Genomic DNA, 17,419 nt, shown 5'->3' with positions numbered 1-17,419 from the left:
AAAATTTAAAAAAAGAAGGCATCTCACACTTAACATGTCCAAAACTGAATTCCTAATTTCCCTCTCAAATCTGCCCCTTCCCAGTCTTCCTTATCTCAGTAAGCAGCAACTCTGTCCTTCCTTTTGGTACAGCCAGAAACCTCACCAGGAGTCATCCTTCTTGTTTTTTTCTCACACCTGCTTCCAAACCCTCAGTGAATCCTATTGGTTCTACCTTCAGATGTACCTGGGTTCTGACCACTGCTTACCACCTCCTCCCTCTCCACTTTGGTCTGAGCTACCATCATTTCTCACCTGGATCATGGCCATAGTCTTCCAACTGGTTTCCCTGCTTCTACTGTTGCCTGACATACAGGTCATATTTTTACAGAGTAGTCAGAGTGATCCCTTCAAAACCTAAGTCAGAGCAAGCCACTCCACTGCTCCAAACCCTTCATTGGTCCCCATCTGTTTCTAAATAATACTTAAATTGCTGACCATTGCCTACAGGATCATTCATTATCTGGTTCTGCCTACCTCTCTGATTCCGTTTCCTGCCTTGTTCTCCTTCACTTAGATCTAGCATTTTTCCTCAGTTGTGCTCCCACCTCAAGGCCTTTATGTTTTGGACCCTCTTAGCCTCACTTGCTTTTCATTCCAGGCATCCCCAGGTTTGCTCATACATTTGACTCATTTCCAAATGTAGGCTTTTTGCATAGCCTTCTCTGACCTACCCTGCATATCCTCATCACTCATTGTCTATGTACCTCATTTTATTTGTCTCTAAAGCATTAACCACGACCTGACAGGTTACATATTTATCTGTTCATATCTGTATCCCCTTCCTCTCTTGATTGCCACTGACCTGTAAGCTCCCTGAAAACTGGGATTTTATTTCATTCAATAATGTACCCCTAGCACCTCCCACAATACCTCACATATGGTATGGCTCAGAATATATTTGAATGAATAAATGAATGAGGGATTGGCATGGAGAGGCAGATTGGGAACCAGGCTCCAGAGGTCTTGAGAACTATGAAGGAATAGTCATGAGGTTGGGAGGTGACAAAGAAAGAAAGTAGTATAGTGGGGAGCTCCGTGTCTCCCAAGAAGAGTAGATCTTGAGAGTGGAAGAGGGATGGTCCAAAGGTGGCAGGGGGGAGCTAAGAACACAGACTTTTCTGCTTGCTGCTGATGGTGATTATATGGTGGAATAAATGACTTGAGGCTTATGAAGGAAATGGCATCAGACAAAAGCAAAGCATTGGGAGTGTCCTGCACACATATTAAAAATATTGTTGGGGGTGGGAGGTAACATTTTATTTTATTTTATTTTATTTATTTTTTATTTGAGTATAGTTGACACACAATGTTAAATTAGTTTCAGGTGTACAACACAATGATTCGACAACTTCGTAAATTATGCTATGTTCACCAGAAATGTAGCTACCATCTGTCCCCATACATTGCTATTAAAATCATTGACTGTATTCCCTATGCTAGGCCTTTTGTCCCTGTGACTTACTTATTCCACAACTGGAAGCCCGTGCCTCCCACTGGCCTTTGCCCATTTTACCCAATGTCCCACCCCACTCTTCTCTGGCAGCCATCAGTTTGTTCTCTGTACTTATAATCTCTGATTCTGATTTTTGTTTGTTAACTCAGTTGGGGTCTTGAGTTTTTTTGTTTGTTTCTTATGGGTTTGTTTTTTTTTAGATTCCACTTATGAGTGAAATCATATGGTATTGGTCTTTCTCTGGTTTATTTCACTTAGCATAATACCCTCTAGATTCATCCATGTTGTCTCAAATGGCACAGCCTCATGCTTTTTACGGCTGAGTAATATTCCATTGTGTATGTATGTAGGTATGTGTGTCTGTGTCTGTATACCACATCTTCCATATCCATTTGTCTATAGATGGACACGGGTTGTTTCCATGCCTTGGCTATGTAAATAATGCTGCATTAAACATAGAGGTGCATATATCTTTTCAAATTATTGTTTTCAATAACTTTTTAAATTTTGTTTTTAAGTTTATTTATTTATTCTAAGCGGGGGGGGGGGGGGCAGAAAGAGGGAGAAGGAGAATCCCAAGCAGGCTCCGTGCTACCAGGGAAGAGCACAACCTGGGGCCCCATCTCACAAACCATGAGATCATGACCTGAGCCAAAACCAGGAGTTGGACACTTAACCAACTGAGCCACCCAGACACCTCCAATAACTTTTTTTTTAAAAAACAGGAGTTACTATTGCCCAGTCATATTACTTATTTTAAGGTAACATTATATAATAGGCTAAGTTTATGACCAGCTGACTGGATTTTATTTGTTTGTTTGTTTTGATAATTACTCTTACATTTACATATTTTAGAGAATTTTTTTTTACAATATATGAGACTGAGACCACCCTGTTGAGACAGTTTCTGTAGTTCTGGGATTAGGCCCAAGGATCTGCATTTTTAAAAGTAAGGCCTCTAGGGGCACCTTAGTGGCTCGGTTGGTTGAGCATCCAACTCTTGATTTCAGCTCAGGTCATGACCCAGGGTCATGGGATCAAGCCCTACATCAGGCTCTGTGCTGGCAGCATGGAGCCCATTTGGGATTCTCTCTCCCTCTCCCTCTGCCCCTCCCCTGCTCTCTCTCTCTCTCTTTCTCTCAAAACATAAAAATAAATAAAAGTGAGGCCTCTGTTTGGAGCCATTGATTATTTTTTATTTGTATCATTAACAGGTCATTTCAGAAAATCAGACACTATTGCTCTAAGAATTTAGGATTTGGAATGCATAATTACCAGATGATAGTGTCTGTTATCAGTGAATTGTTTTAGCTCTACCAGGTTAGATATTGCAAATGCTTAAATGAGTCAGGCTTTTTAATTTAATGGAAAATCAAAGAAAAAAAAGTATTAGCCATTCCTTATAATGATTTAAAGTTCGCCGAAGCTCAGAGATCATAAAATAAATAATTTTTAAGGAAAAAATTATATTATGAATAGGTCATAAGAGGCTGGGAGTTAATCTTCTTGCCAGTTTTTATGAAATATATATTTAGTATTGTAGTCGGTCTTAATGAATAGAGAGTGTCAATTACATGGGTGTCTAATGATGTTTCCTACACATCATTAACAACAGTACACCCCCCAGCCAACCATGGCCCCTTCTGTTAATGTCCATGGATGACGAGTGAAAGGTATCCCCAGCAGAGTTTCTGTGGGACTCATGTCACCATGGACTGGCGACATAATCTCCCAGTTCTGGTAGCAGCAGCATATGCTACATGTGCAGCTTTCATTGTAAGTGAAGAAGGTGCCTAAAAAACTAGAAAGTGAAAGTGTTCTTCATCAACGTTTATACTTTATGTATGGGGTTTTCATAACAACATTTCTCCTTAGACAAACAGGCTGATAAAAACATCCCCTAGCATCTACGTGAACTGAATTGGAATGTGTCTCTCCCAACTGAACCTCTGACACATCTTCTTCAAATAGCTTTATTAAATGAAATAACCAAATCACTGCTTTGAAATATAGTATGTCTACCTGCTGAATATGAAACCTATTTCCATCTTTGAGTTGAAAAAAATAAAATATTACCTCAAACAAAAATGTTCTAGTTCTTAGAGGGGAAAAAAAAATCAAGGCTTCCTGATTTTTTTTTTTTAATTTTTTTTTTTTCAACGTTTATTTATTTTGGGACAGAGAGAGACAGAGCATGAACTGGGGAGGGGCAGAGAGAGAGGGAGACACAGAATCGGAAACAGGCTCCAGGCTCTGAGCCATCAGCCCAGAGCCCGACGCGGGGCTCGAACTCACGGACCGCGAGATCGTGACCTGGCTGAAGTCGGACGCTTAACCGACTGCGCCACCCAGGCGCCCCTCAAGGCTTCCTGATTTAATACCAAACCTCCAATTTAGCCTTTTTGGGATTCCATTCATCCCATGGAACTTAACTTCGAAGACTTAGGACCGAGGTCAATGGGAAAAAAACATAATTTCTTACAAAAACACTCTCTGAGAAACTTCTGTGATTTAGACGCATTTTGTAAACTGGGTGTTCTGAAAAGCCTAAATATTAGGCAAAGTTCATGAATAAACAGAACAACACCATCAACAGCTAGTATTTCGTGCGTTCTCACTCTGGAAGGTTGGAACGGTCATCACCTTTTTTAGAGACCTAAACTATGGCATAAAGTGGTGAAATGTCTTCCCCACAGCTAATGAGCAGCCTAAGACAGGGTCTGCTCCCTGGAAGCCTGATTCTGGAGCTCCTAAAGGTCTTGACCACACCACTGTTTGCTCTGTTGCAAGGTTTGACAAGCTGAATGTCCAGGAGAAGGGCTTTCTGTTCACTTCTAAGCAAACTCTGTAAGCAGCATTTGTCAATTATTTTGAGTTATGTTCGCCTCCTCATTTTTTCTCTCCGTAGCAACAGTGATTTTTTACATCCTCATTGGCCGAGGAAGCAAGACCAAATGATACATAGACCACTGTATTAATAGTTTTTATCGTGACCTACTGTTCTTAAAGGTGAATCACTCTCTTTGTGCTTTCCTGAATTTTCTGTATTTTCACTACACCTATTGCCTTTGGAACGAGAAGTTTTGAGCATTTGTTCATTGAGAACTGTGAGTAGCCTTTTCCATGAAATGAAATGAGCATCCCCATAGTTTTCTTGCTGTGCCCACCCTTTGGAGACCACTGTCACCGCTGCTTGATGTTTACAGTGTGTGCCCAGTCCATGTCACAGGTGCTGAAATTGAGATCATTGGAAAGAAATTTGCCACCTGTCTTTCAGATGCTCATTATCCACGAGTAATTCAGAACTCGGCATTATTTGAGAATCTGGCCACTGCTTTCCCTGGTGTGTTTGCAGAATCCTTTGATTTTTCTATGACTGTTTTATCAGTGTCTCACTGAAGAAGTGATCTCTTATTACTTGAGCTGGCTGGTTTGGGATAGCATTTTCATAGCAACAAATTTGTCTGCCAGACTCAAGATTAACACTGCGTGTTCAGTTCTTAGGCATAACACCAAATGGAAAGAGCCACAGTATAATCAGTTAGTGAACCCCAGAGGATCTCATTCGTAGGTCACTGAGGGGGCCTGGGAATCTGTCATATATAGAAGCTTCCCTAGGAGACTGTTATTTACCCAGATTTGGAAAGCATTGCTCTTACAGAATACATTTATAGGTATTTCTGAAGGACTATAAAAACATCGTCTCAAAGGATCATAAATTCTACAAAAACTGCTTTATTTGATTTTCAGTTTTGACAAATAGAAAATTTTACCATCCCTTTGCCCAGTAGCCACTAAAAGTGGCTAGGCTCTAAGTAAAATACTGTCACAAGGTAAAGGAAAGCCCCATGCATGTTGTGTACTTTAAAGTTCCAGACTTCTTGACTTCAAATCCTAATTAAGAGGTGATTTTATGATAGTGATAATAGCCAGTGTTCATGAGGTTTGAGGGAAATGGACATTCTTGTGCACTACTGTTAGCATGTTAACGGATTCTACTTTTCTGGAGGGAAATTTTGTAATGCATATCTAAAGAATTTTCAAAGGTCATCCCATAGGACACGGTAACTCAGCTTCTAAGAAATGTATTCCAAGGAAACACCAAAGATACATGTAAAGATTTTTGTGCAAAGACCTTTATCAAAGTATTTTTATACTATTAAAATATTAGCAACTGCCTAATGTTAAACAAGAAGTTATTTAAATAACCTATTTTGGGGCGCCTGGGTGGCTCAATTGGTTGAGTGTCTGACTCTTGGTTTCGGCTCGGGTCACAATGTCACTGTTCATAGATGCGAGCCCCACAGTAGACTGCACTGGCAGCGTGGAGTCTGCTTGGGATTCTGTCTCTCCCTCTCTCTTCCCTTCCCCCACTTGTGCTGCCTCTTTCTCTCTCAAAATAAATAAATAAACTTAAAAAAAAAAAAACAAACCTATCTCAGGACGCCGAGATTAAGCAGTGGCTCAGTCGGTTAAGCATCTGACTTCGGCTCAGGTCATGATCTCACGGTTTGTGAGTTTGAGCCCCACATTGGGATCTGTGCACAGCTCAGAGCCTGGAGACTGCTTTGCTTTCTGTGTCTGCCTCTCCTTTTTCCCTGCTCACACTCTGTCTCTCTCTCTCTCCCTCTCTCTCAAAAAAAAAAATAAAACAAAATAAACATTAAAAAAAATAACCTATCTCATAGTCATGCAGTGGAATATTGCACAGCTGCTGAAAATGTTTTTGAAGAATTTTTCATGCTGTGAGAAAAATGTTACATTGTTAATTGAAGAAAACTGGCTATTAAGAATTGGGTGGATATATGAATTGAAAAAAAGCTGAAAGCAAATATACCAAGATATTGAAAGAGGTTATTGCTGGTGTGGTAGTTTTAATTTCTTTTTTCTTTTCTGTTCCCCCCACCACATTTCTGCAATGAATGTTTATTGCTTCTATAGTAAAAAATATATGTCATATTTTGTGAGTCATTTATTTTGTGAGTTACTGTGCATATGTATGTAGGTTTAAATAGTATTTTGAGTAGAGTAAGTATAAGTGTCAGCCATTTTAATAATAAAATTGTAAGCCTTAACTCCATAAGATTTACAAATAAATGAATATCTAGGATGTGCTACAGGGGAGACTTGGAACAAATTTTTAAAACCATCTTTGAGGTACTGAGGCAGAAGCTGGGCCAGCTTTTCTCCTCTTAGCGACCTGTATTTATCTCGTGCCAACTTAATTTGTTCTTTCATTCAGCAAAGACTTATGGGTACATATAGGCAAATTATAGATATATCTGCTCTGAGTTCACACGGGTGATCACAGCAAATCAATTCTGTCTTAAGTATACATATGTAAATGTTGAATAGATACATATAGGATTTTTTTTTTAACTTTTATTGCTAACAAAATCACGTGAGTGATTGTCCTACTAAAATCCTTTGTTCTGGGCCATTTGAATAGCCTTTTAGAAAATTACAAATTACCTTGACTTTAGTGTTCTTTTCCAGTCACACATAAGTGCTCTCCTGCCTTTTATATTAACTCTTCATGTTCCAGAGCCTTTGCTCTTGAAGTGACCTAGTACTTGTCTCCATTATTCACCATTTATTTACAATTGCTGCAATGAAGAATGGTCATAGTTGCTGGGGTTTTCGGTGATCTTATTAATGTGTTTGTGAGTATTAGAGTACAGGGGAGTAGCAAACGCGCTCCTAGAATCAGTAAGTTCTGCTTCTAGTGCTACTTGAAGGCAATCATGGGAATTAAAAAGCTGTTTATTCACATGCCTTTTGCCACTTCATAGTCAAGATTGCTGAAATGCTCTTGGCTATAAATGGGCCACTCGATGGGTCCTGATGGCATTTCTTACAATGCAGTGTTTCCAACAATAGGCCACTTCAATGTGGGGCCAAAGCTGTTGGTTCTTAGGAAGTTTTCATGTTTGTACACACACAGAGTCAAGACTGTGGTGACTGCTACTGCTCCCTTTAGGGTTTTCCAGGTGTGCTGTGTGGAATTTTTCCAGCCACTGTTTCTAAAATTTTCTTTCATTCATTTCAGTGGCGCTTATGTGGAGATTTATTATTAATGCAATTCTTCCATCTTTCAGTGAGAGTAAGACAATTGCTACTATAAAGAAAGTAGTAGGATTACTACATACTCAGTCATGGCCTTATGGCTTTCATGATTTTAATATTTTATGCTATTCCAATAATAATATTTCCTTGAAGGGAGTTATTAAGAAGACAGCGACAAGTTCATATGCCTCTTCTGCTGCGCCATTCAGGAGGGTGCAGGGTCGGCATCTTCATTCAGGGGGTGCGGGGTCGCATAGCCATTCACAAGGTTCAGGGTCGGCATCACCGTTCGGGGTGGTGTGGGGTCAGCATCCATCTGCTGCTCTTTGTCCTGCTAGCAGGTGTTTAGGGCATCTGTTTCCACTCACTCTGTCAGCTTCCTCAGTAAGTTCTGATGCTCTGTTCGCAAAGTAGTGCCGACTTTGGTTACTAGGTTGACCAGGTAACATGATGATCATGTCAAGTATGGATTCTTCATTTTCACTTAAAAATATATGTTTATTTTGAGAGACAAAGATAGAGAGTGAGCAGAGGAGGGGCAGAGAGAGGGGAGAGAGAGAATCCCAAACAGGGTCTGCACTGTCAGCACAGAGCCCGACCAGGGCTTGGTCTCACAAAAGATGAGATCATGACCTGAATCAAAACCAAGGGTTGGATGCTTAACCAACTGAGCCACCCAGGTGTCCCTGGATTCTTTATTTTCAGATGTCACACCCCAGCGGGGTGTTTGGACACATCCTTCTATGGCAATAAAATCGCACAGAATTCCTAAACGTTTATTCTTACAGCATTACCACCGAGATGTTAGCTACCATTTATTAAATGCCCATGGTGTGCAAGGCCCTGGGCAGCACTGTGCATACACTGGGTGCCAGCTCTGTGATTTGCAGTGTCTTCTAAGGTAGATGTTACTATCCCCATTTTATAGATAGAGGACACTGAGGCTGAGAGAGGTTCATGATTTGCCCAAGTCACGTGGTAAATAGCAGCATGAGGGTTGGTATGCTCATCTGTGTGACTTCAAAAATTACATTGTTTTCTCTGCATTGGACACTGGATCTCTGAAGGAAAAGCTAGCTGGCTTGCTCTTAGTTCTTGACTTGGAAACACCATAAGGCTGTACCATATTTAAGAGTGCTGCAATCCTGTTCTGTTTTACTCATTTCTGCCTCTCTGCTTCCACAAAAGCCTGTGGTAAGAGGATGGCTTTTGATGTGTTCAGTTAGTCTTGAGGGAATACACTGCTTGAAATTACTATCGTTTCTGCCGTTTACCGTCAGCTTTAATTTCAGTAGAAGGCAGTACTTAAAAGCTCGGATGCAGAGTAAAGTCTCCATTCACATTCCAACTCCAACACTTACTGACTCTGTGTCATTAATTTAACCCCTCTGTGCCTCTCCCCATTCAATCGGCCATAAAATAAATGTCATAGTCATTACTCAAAGGCTTTTTGTGGAAATGGAATGAAATAATCCATGTAAAACCTGGAGACAGGGATATAGAGAACACCAAATATTAACTGTCTCCACCATCGTTGTCATCAGCACTATCACATGAAGGTTACGAGCATCACTGAAATAGTGTTGCTGTGTTAGAATTCAGTGTCACTAGAAGAGACACATGCCTAGCAACCAAAAGCTTGAAGGAGAAAATCCTTTAGAGGTTTAGAAATTATTTTCGGTATTTTTCTTTGAAAATATTTTATATAGTTGATGATTATAAAAATAGCTTAGATAGGATCATCGGACAATTTCAGCAGAGTTAACATTTAGAGAGAGGTGGGCCAGTTCTCCTTTTTACTCTGCTAAACTTGTATGAAAAGTGAATCTATACAGAAATTTGTAGCCATGGCCTGAAATAGTTATAGCAGTTCCTATATGTCTTTGAAATGAAATGAGTAAACGGACAGACCCAACAAACCAGGAGAGCTGTTCAGATCTTGTGCATTCTCATGTTAGAGTCATGTTCCCCTCTGCAGGAGTTGCACTGGATGAACTTTTACCAAATTAAAGAGCTGTAGTGGCATGTTTGTCCTGGACTCCTGGCTTTAAGTGAAATATACATCAGTTCTCTTTGAGCAGGAGGAAAAACGGTTAGCCAAGTAGTACTTCCCACCTTCTCTGCGTGTGCTAATAAGTTCCCTAGAAAACTGACCTGTAACCAAGCTAGGTTCATCACTATCACAAATATACCACTCTGGTGGGGGATGCTGACTCTAAGGGAGACCTTGCCTATGTAGTATATGGGCCAGCGGTATATGGGAAATCTCTGTACCTTTCTCTCAGTTTTGCTGTGAACTTTTATAAAACTACTCTAAAAAAAAGTCTTTAAAAAAAAACCCACTGACCTGAAAATTAAGTTGTAATTTTAGGATTTGAAAGGAAACTTGACTTTAAAAGAATAATTAACAGGGGCGCCTGGGTGGCTCAGTCGGTTGAGCGTCCCACTTCAGCTCAGGTCGTGATCTCACGGTTCATGAGTTCGAGCCCCGCATCAGGCTCTGTGCTGATGGCTCGGCGCCTGGAGCCTACTTCAGATTCTATGTCTCCCCCTCTCTCTGCCCCTCCACCGCTCACACTCTGACTCTGTCTCTCAAAAATAAATAAGCATTTAAAAAATTTTTTTTAATAAATAAAATAAATAAATAAAAGATAAATAAATAAATACATACATACATACATACATACATAAAAGGGTTATGTAACCCTTTATTTAAGCGCCTTATCTAATATGTATAACACCTTGACAGTATTTCCACATTACCGTGAAAGAATGTGAAAATAGCCAGCTTGTGAAGAAAAGTACACAAAAGTATATAGCACAAATTATGATCTTAAGGGAAACCTTATGAAACAGATTCATTTTTGTTACTGAAGATGTTGCTGCATTAAATTTTACCAACCATAGCTTTAAATCGAATAAACAAGAGCCCTGAGGTTAATCCACTGGATGTTTCGATTTTAAAAGTTAAGTTCTTTAAATGTTTTCAAAAGTTCTAGCCTATTGGAGCTGTGATTTTTATAATTCCAAGATGAAGCTAGAAGGCAGTTTTATGCCTAATCATGTGTCAATAATTACTGAGGGACTGTTCTCTACAAATTAATCAGAGAGCACTGAAAAATTCCAGAAATTTCTGACCGGCTACAATTTGCGAGGACTTGTGCCAAGGGTGGGCTGGCAGTAGAGGAGGCAGGATACCAAGATGAATATGAGCTTGTTCCCCCCAATCTAACTAGAGTCCAACACCGAGTATGGTTAAATTTGAAAACTATCTTCTTTTTATCCACCAATGTTGAAAATGCAGCATTCAAGTATTTAGATAGTTCACTACAAATAATGAAGCGTTGTGTGTGATTATATAACCTCAGGATATGCTTTTGACTTTAAACACCATGAAGGCAATTCTTAAGGTAGTGGATTAATTTTTTATCATGGGACAATAATAAATGATTGGATAGATAGGTGTCTATAGAGACAAAACTCATTTTTATCATACTTTAAATATCCTAAATTGATCTTCTATAGGTCTGTGGCTTGGTTTGGAAATTAGAGGATATAGTTTCCTTCCCCTGGCTAAATTCCTGAGTTAATCCTTTATTTCCTGCCTGCATAGTTACTAAGGTCAAGTTTTGCTTTCCTTACCATGTTTATTTGACAGGGATGGGGTGGGGGAGGCAATGTATATGTGTTCTATTGCTCAGCAACCTGCAAGGATGAGGGCTGAGGAGGGCCCTTAAAGAGAAGCTCAAGCCAACGATATTTCCCTGGACAATATGAAACAAGTAAAAGCAGTAGCCGCATGGAACAGGGTTAAGGCGCAGGTTTATAAAAATTTGTTCAGCCTTTTTTGGTCTTTGGTATAAGACCTCTCTCTAGAATATAATCATTAGGAGCAATTCTCTTGTCTATTTTGTTCTCCGCCACCCTGTCATCTGCTCCTAGCACAGTACAGGGGCCCAATCACCAATAGGTTATTTGGTGATTAATTGAACCAATGGATGGATGAATGAATTACAGGTACATTTCACCGGCAGACAGAGTTCATTGACACCTATATATCTTTTATGCTCATGGTTGTTTTTTTAGAAAAACCAACTCATGCATTTAAAAAATACTTTCACGGTTTTTTTTTTTTTTAATCTTTATAGAATTTACAATTAGGGAAGGTTTTCTCAGATATATTTGAAGAGTACGTGAAACATGATTTGGTTTCCTCTTACCGGTTTATGTGACGTGTCTGGACAGTTTGGGATTGTTAATGAGTAGATTTATATAATTTAGTTTGAGGTAGATTAAGTAGTTGTAAGTAAATTTTGAAATATTAGTTTTTTTTAAAAAATGCTTTTCCTGAAAATAAGCTTTATGAGAAAAAGAATAACTTAGGTGCAAGTCAGAATTCTCCATTTTAATAACCACAAAAGTTTTATAGTATTTTTTCTAGAATAGCAGTTCTCAGGAACCCTTTACCCTCTTTAAAACTAATGAAGACCTCAAAGAGAGTTGTGTATATGTGGATTATGTCTGTCTGTATTTACTGTATTAGAAATTAAAGTGTATAAAAATTTAATATTTCTTAATATATTTATTTATTTATTTATTTATTTATTAAAAAAATTTTTTTAAACGTTTATTTATTTTTGAGACAGAGACAGACAGAGCATGAACGGGGGAGGGTCAGAGAGAGGGAGACACAGAATCTGAAACAGGCTTCAGACTCTGAGCCGTCAGCACAGAGCCCGACGCGGGGCTCGAACTCACGGACCGCGAGATCATGACCTGAGCCGAAGTCGGCCACTTAACTGACTGAGCCACCCAGGCGCCCCTTAATATATTTAAAAATAAAATAGACTCACCACATGCTAGCCTAAATAACATTTTTTATTTTAAAAAAGTATTACCGGGGCACCTGGGTGGCCCAGTCAGTTAAGCATCTGACTTCAGCTCAGGTCATGATCTTACAGCTCGTGGATTCAAGCCCCATGTCGGACTCTGTGCTGACAGCTCAGAGCCTGGAGCCTGCTTCGTATTCTGTGTCTTCCTCTCTCTCTGTCCCTCCCCCACTCATGCTCTGTCTCTCTCTCTCAAAAATAAATAAACATCAAAAAAAATTTTTTAACAATATTACCAAAATTAATTTTAGTGAGAATTATAATGTTTTACATTTTTGTAAAAAAAATTTCTGATGTTTGTAGAAAACAACTAGATTCTCAGTCGGCTTCTGTTTAATATGTTATAATACCACATGTTATGTATCCTCCAAAAACCTCCACTGTACATTAATGAGGGAATGAGAATTAAAAAGGCAAGTAACTTCTTGGCTTTATTATAAAAGGAGTTTTCACCTCTCAGACCCCCTGAAAGAGCCTTAGGGACTCCCAGGTTCATGGACTACCTTTTGATAAATCAGTGCTCCAGAAGCTAAGGGGTAAAGTGATGAGCAGCAAAGGAATGGGAGGTTTGACCTTTTCTGTATTTCTCTGTTGTGTTTGAATCTTTTGTAATGAGCGTATATTAGTTTTGTCATTTTAAAACATAAAAATCAAATGAAAGTTGGGAGGGGGACATTACCTCCCAGAAGAAGGTAATAACATTCTTGGGGTTGTTTTGTTTTGTTTTGGCGGGGAGCAGGGGGCGGGGCTGGGGTGGGGAAGGACAGGGAGAGAGAGGATCCCAAGCAGGCTCCATGATCAGTGCTGAGCACAATGTGGGGCTCAATCCCATGACCCTGAGATCATGACCTGAGCTGAAATCAAGAGTCAGATGCTCAACCAGCTGAGTCACCCAAGCGCCCCATAACATTCTTGTTTCAACAGCAACAAAATTCTCATTTTAGTTTCTAATTATATGCTCTCAGAATACATCTAAAATTTAAATTTAGCTGATATGTTTTGAATAGGATCCTATCCAAAATATCAATATGCAAGTCCTGAGTCTTTCGCTCCCTTTTTGTCTAAGATCTGAACACACACCAGCAGCTTTTCACTCCATAAGATGCCTTTGCTTTTGACTATCTCACAAAAGGCACTGACACAAATATGGATACTGAGCTACATTCATCATTTTTCTCTGCTCATTCAGATAAATCCAAAAATGGGAAGAACAGAGTCCCAGCTAATGCTTAGATTGTCCTTGGACACTATAGGTGTCAGATTAGGAATTCTTGCTGCCCAACTTTATATTTGGCCCCAAAATATCTGTTCTTTTCTTATTTCTTATATTTCCTCAAAATTGGAGAAATGGGGAACAGTTCATAAACTTTTCACTGTAATTATTCTTTGTTTTTTTTTTTAATTTTTTAATATTTATTTATTTTTGAGAGACAGAGCATGGGTGGGGGAGGGGCAAAGAGGGAAGGAGACAGAGAATCTGAAGCAGGCTCCATACTCCCAGGTGGGGCTCGAACCCATGAACCATGAGATCATGACGCTTAACAGACTGAGCCACCCAGGTGCCCCAATTATTCTCTAATAAATGATTTTAAAAATGCATTTGGGGAGGATTTCAAAATCTGTAATCAGACACTTTATTCTCAAGGTAATAGAAATAACCAAAAGCTTGGAAACTTACCAAGAAATTAGAATAATTTGGCTCATGTTGGAGTGTAATTTTTTCTTGAAAAAGCAAATATTAACCTAATAATTTTCCAGTGAGATATCAAAAAACAGAGGCCTCAATAAGTAAATAAAATACTGACCTCATTTATTGAAACAGTGAAATGTTCCCACTAGAGTAAAAAAGTTACTTTTCATTTTCAGCCTACACCTAAATATTAATTCCATTGAGTTATTTCTTTGATGTCTTTCAGGTTTATTCCCCCATAGAAAATACTTTTTCCCAAATACACAAGTTATATCTACTCATTGCATTAAAAAATAAGAAAAAATTAAAAATACCTATAATTCTATCCCCTTTATGCAGCTGCTGTGAACATTAGGGAACATGTTCTGATTATATGTATAGTATCATATTCTACATACTCTTGATAGCCTGATTTTTCAGTTGACAGAACATCAGGGGTATTTTTTCCGTATCAGTAGATATAGATCCACATTGTCATTTTCGATCACTGCATGGATTTGCCTTATAAGTCTCATATGTGTTAGATGTTTTTTACTATAGTAAAATAATAGTAAACTGTCTGTCCTTATATCTTTGTATAGCAAATCTGATTCCTTCAGGGTAAAGATTTAGCTATGGGATTGCTAGGTCAATGAGGCATGTTCTTCTTTTTCCAGAGAGTTTTGTTTTTTGTTTTTTTTTAATAAAATGGCTCCTCTTTAGAAAGATCACACCCGATTTATACTCCCTTTCTCCCATCTGATCTATTCTTGAATCTAATGGTTTAAAAAAAAATCATTATTTGGTTTTCATTTCTTTGAATACTTCTGAGGTTGAGGTTGAACATCTTTTCACATGTCCTGCATGAGTTGCCTGTTAATGTTCTTTGCTATTTTTCTGTTGGAAAGTCACTGATCTGTGAGTGCTTTTTGTAGTCTATAACACACATCTACTGTTTTGTATTTGATGAATCATTTTCTTCTCTGCTCATTTAAGAATTTTTGTAAGATACTACGATTACAATGATTTCATAAGGATTATAAGAAACTCTAGAGACTAAGTGGTATTAAGGCTCTGGGATTTTTGATGTAGACCTTCCCTTTTGTCTGTTGCCCTCAGAGAGAGGTAAGCAGATATTTTTATGTAAGGCTAATTGTCTAAGTGGTGGATATACATTCTCGTAAAGTAATAAATATGTTGAGGCATGCTCTGTGGTTTTTTAAATGTGTGCAATCTCTGACTTTTTCTCGAAGACAAACCAGCTGTTGTAGAGCATATCTGGAAGAGGGGAAAACAAAATCCCGTGCTGGCATTTTTCTGACTGTTGCTGCTGCCTTTGGTCTCCTCAGGAACTTGCCATCGTTACCATGGCTCACTGTGTTTACTGTAGTTCACTGTGTGACCTCGCCCCCGTGTCCATCCATGTGAAAAGTGAGCTGTCTCACCCTGGGATGTATTTCCATTTATTTTCAGAGTATCCACGTCTTGGAGAGGACTGCTTCCTCCAGCACCGAACCCTCTGTAAGTCGGCAGTTGCTAGAACCGGAGCCTGTCCCCCTCTCCAAGGTCAGTGGTGGAATGTGGTGCTTTCTCAGACGGCTTGATGCCTGCTGTGGGCCAGCTGGATCGTAAACAGCCCTTACACCTGACTCCCCTGAGGTAGCTGTGATACCTGTTGTAGCACTGTGCTACCACGTCTTTCTGCCTCCAGTATGTAAGGTTTCTCTGCCCTGTGTAAGGGAGGAATAGATGAAAGTACATTTTGCTGCAATTTGCAAGGTTACAAAGATCCAAAATACTCTGGAGTTTAAAGGAAGAGAAAGTATTGCCGTTCCCCTGTTGGAGACATGAGCAGATATTTCTATGCCAAGCTAATAGGAAGAAAAAAACCACTGGGTCCAACAGAAAAAAATAAAAAATAACACCACCACCACCAGCAACACCACCTGTTACCATCATGGCCCCTGCACTGTGCACCAGGCATTGTGCCAGGTGCTTAAATACATTATCCCATTTAGTATAACCCTTGCAGACAGCTCCATGAAGTGGAGGTATTTATTACATTTACAAATATGGAAACCAAGAATTAGTAACTTGCTCAACGTCTGAAAAAGCTAGCAGAAAGTAGAAAAAGTAGCAGAGCAGGGATTCAGACTTAGACCATTTCAGTGCTAGGCCACCTGCAGATAAAATAGTACCTACCTGAGGGGCTGTTGGACGTGAGGGTTCCAGCCTTCTCCTTATATCTGGCCTGCCTTGCAGTGAGCTCTTGGAAGAACACTGCAGATTATTAAGAGCTCTTCCATTTAATGGAAGCCAGCATTCCCTCCCTTCAGCCTTGTCTTTCATGGACTAGGGAAACATCTAAATTTATTTATGTCTAAAATGCAAAATCCTAAAGAAAAGCTGGGGAGATGCCATCCTGCTCACCCCTACCTCTTGCTCGACTCCTGCGATCTTCAGTGGGCTGCCTGTCTTGTGGAGAAACTCAGCAAGTAGACTGCATGGGGATTTTGAGTTCAGATATAAAAATAGCACTTTATTTCCCCCAAACGACTTTGAAATATGTTGAACTGATTCTTCTTTGCTTTCCCTGTGTTAAACAGAATCCTTTAAGGAAAGAACACTTTCCTACCCTAGTGGTATGGAAAATATGTGCTTGTACTCTTCATATTTAGAAGATATTACAAGCTATGAAGTTTGTATTATTGGACAGGAGTAGACTGCTAATCTAAGGAAAGGGGGTTACTAAACTTAAAAAATAATTTAGAGAGAAATAGAAAGTGATCTGATTTCTATTTGAATGGCAAACAGAGAATGGTGACTTGGTAAATACAACTGGTAATCTCTTTGAAAATATCAGCTCTCTCTTACAGGCAGCTAACAGAGAGAGAGAATAAATAAATCCTGGGGCCATGGGAATGGCAGCTAACATTTATTGGGCGTCTACTTTGTCTCAGACATTGGGTCAGTACATATAGTCTCTCACATAATCAACCTACTGGATGAGGTGACTACTGATGTTCTTCTCATTTTACTGATGAGGAAACTGAGACTTGGCGCCTAAGTAAGCTAGTTGTCCGGAGTCAGATAGGTGGTGTGTGACAGAGACCAGGATGGTGAGAGATACACAGTGAAAAGAGAATGACACACAGAAATGACAAGGAGAATTGCTGGACTGAAAACCACAAATAAGGAGGAACTTCCTGGTCGGTGAACACGGGGAGGCACTGGAGGATTGGCACCCCTGCGGAGGGCATGGAACTTCCTCACCCTTTCCCCGTACCTTGTCCTCTGCAT

The 17,419-nt window shown here is 39.4% G+C and overlaps 1 protein-coding gene across 1 annotated transcript in view; it reads left to right on the top strand.

Moving 5' to 3' along the window:
• Window positions 1-17,419, top strand: part of OSBPL6 (oxysterol binding protein like 6) — a 92,558-nt gene that overhangs the window by 4,512 nt on the left and 70,627 nt on the right. The window contains exon 2 of the mRNA XM_047084351.1: window positions 15,593-15,685. Coding sequence (XP_046940307.1) covers window positions 15,593-15,685 — 93 coding nt within the window. The remainder of the gene's footprint in view (window positions 1-15,592; window positions 15,686-17,419) is intronic.

Source organism: Lynx rufus, unplaced genomic scaffold (genome assembly GCF_022079265.1).
Source record: "Lynx rufus isolate CCGP_SWC_20201006 ecotype Redwood Valley unplaced genomic scaffold, mLynRuf1.p SCAF_2, whole genome shotgun sequence".
NCBI classification, from domain to species: Eukaryota; Metazoa; Chordata; class Mammalia; order Carnivora; family Felidae; genus Lynx; species Lynx rufus.
The sequence above is the reverse complement of the archived record's forward strand: the minus strand, read 5'-3'. Positions and strand labels throughout refer to the sequence as shown.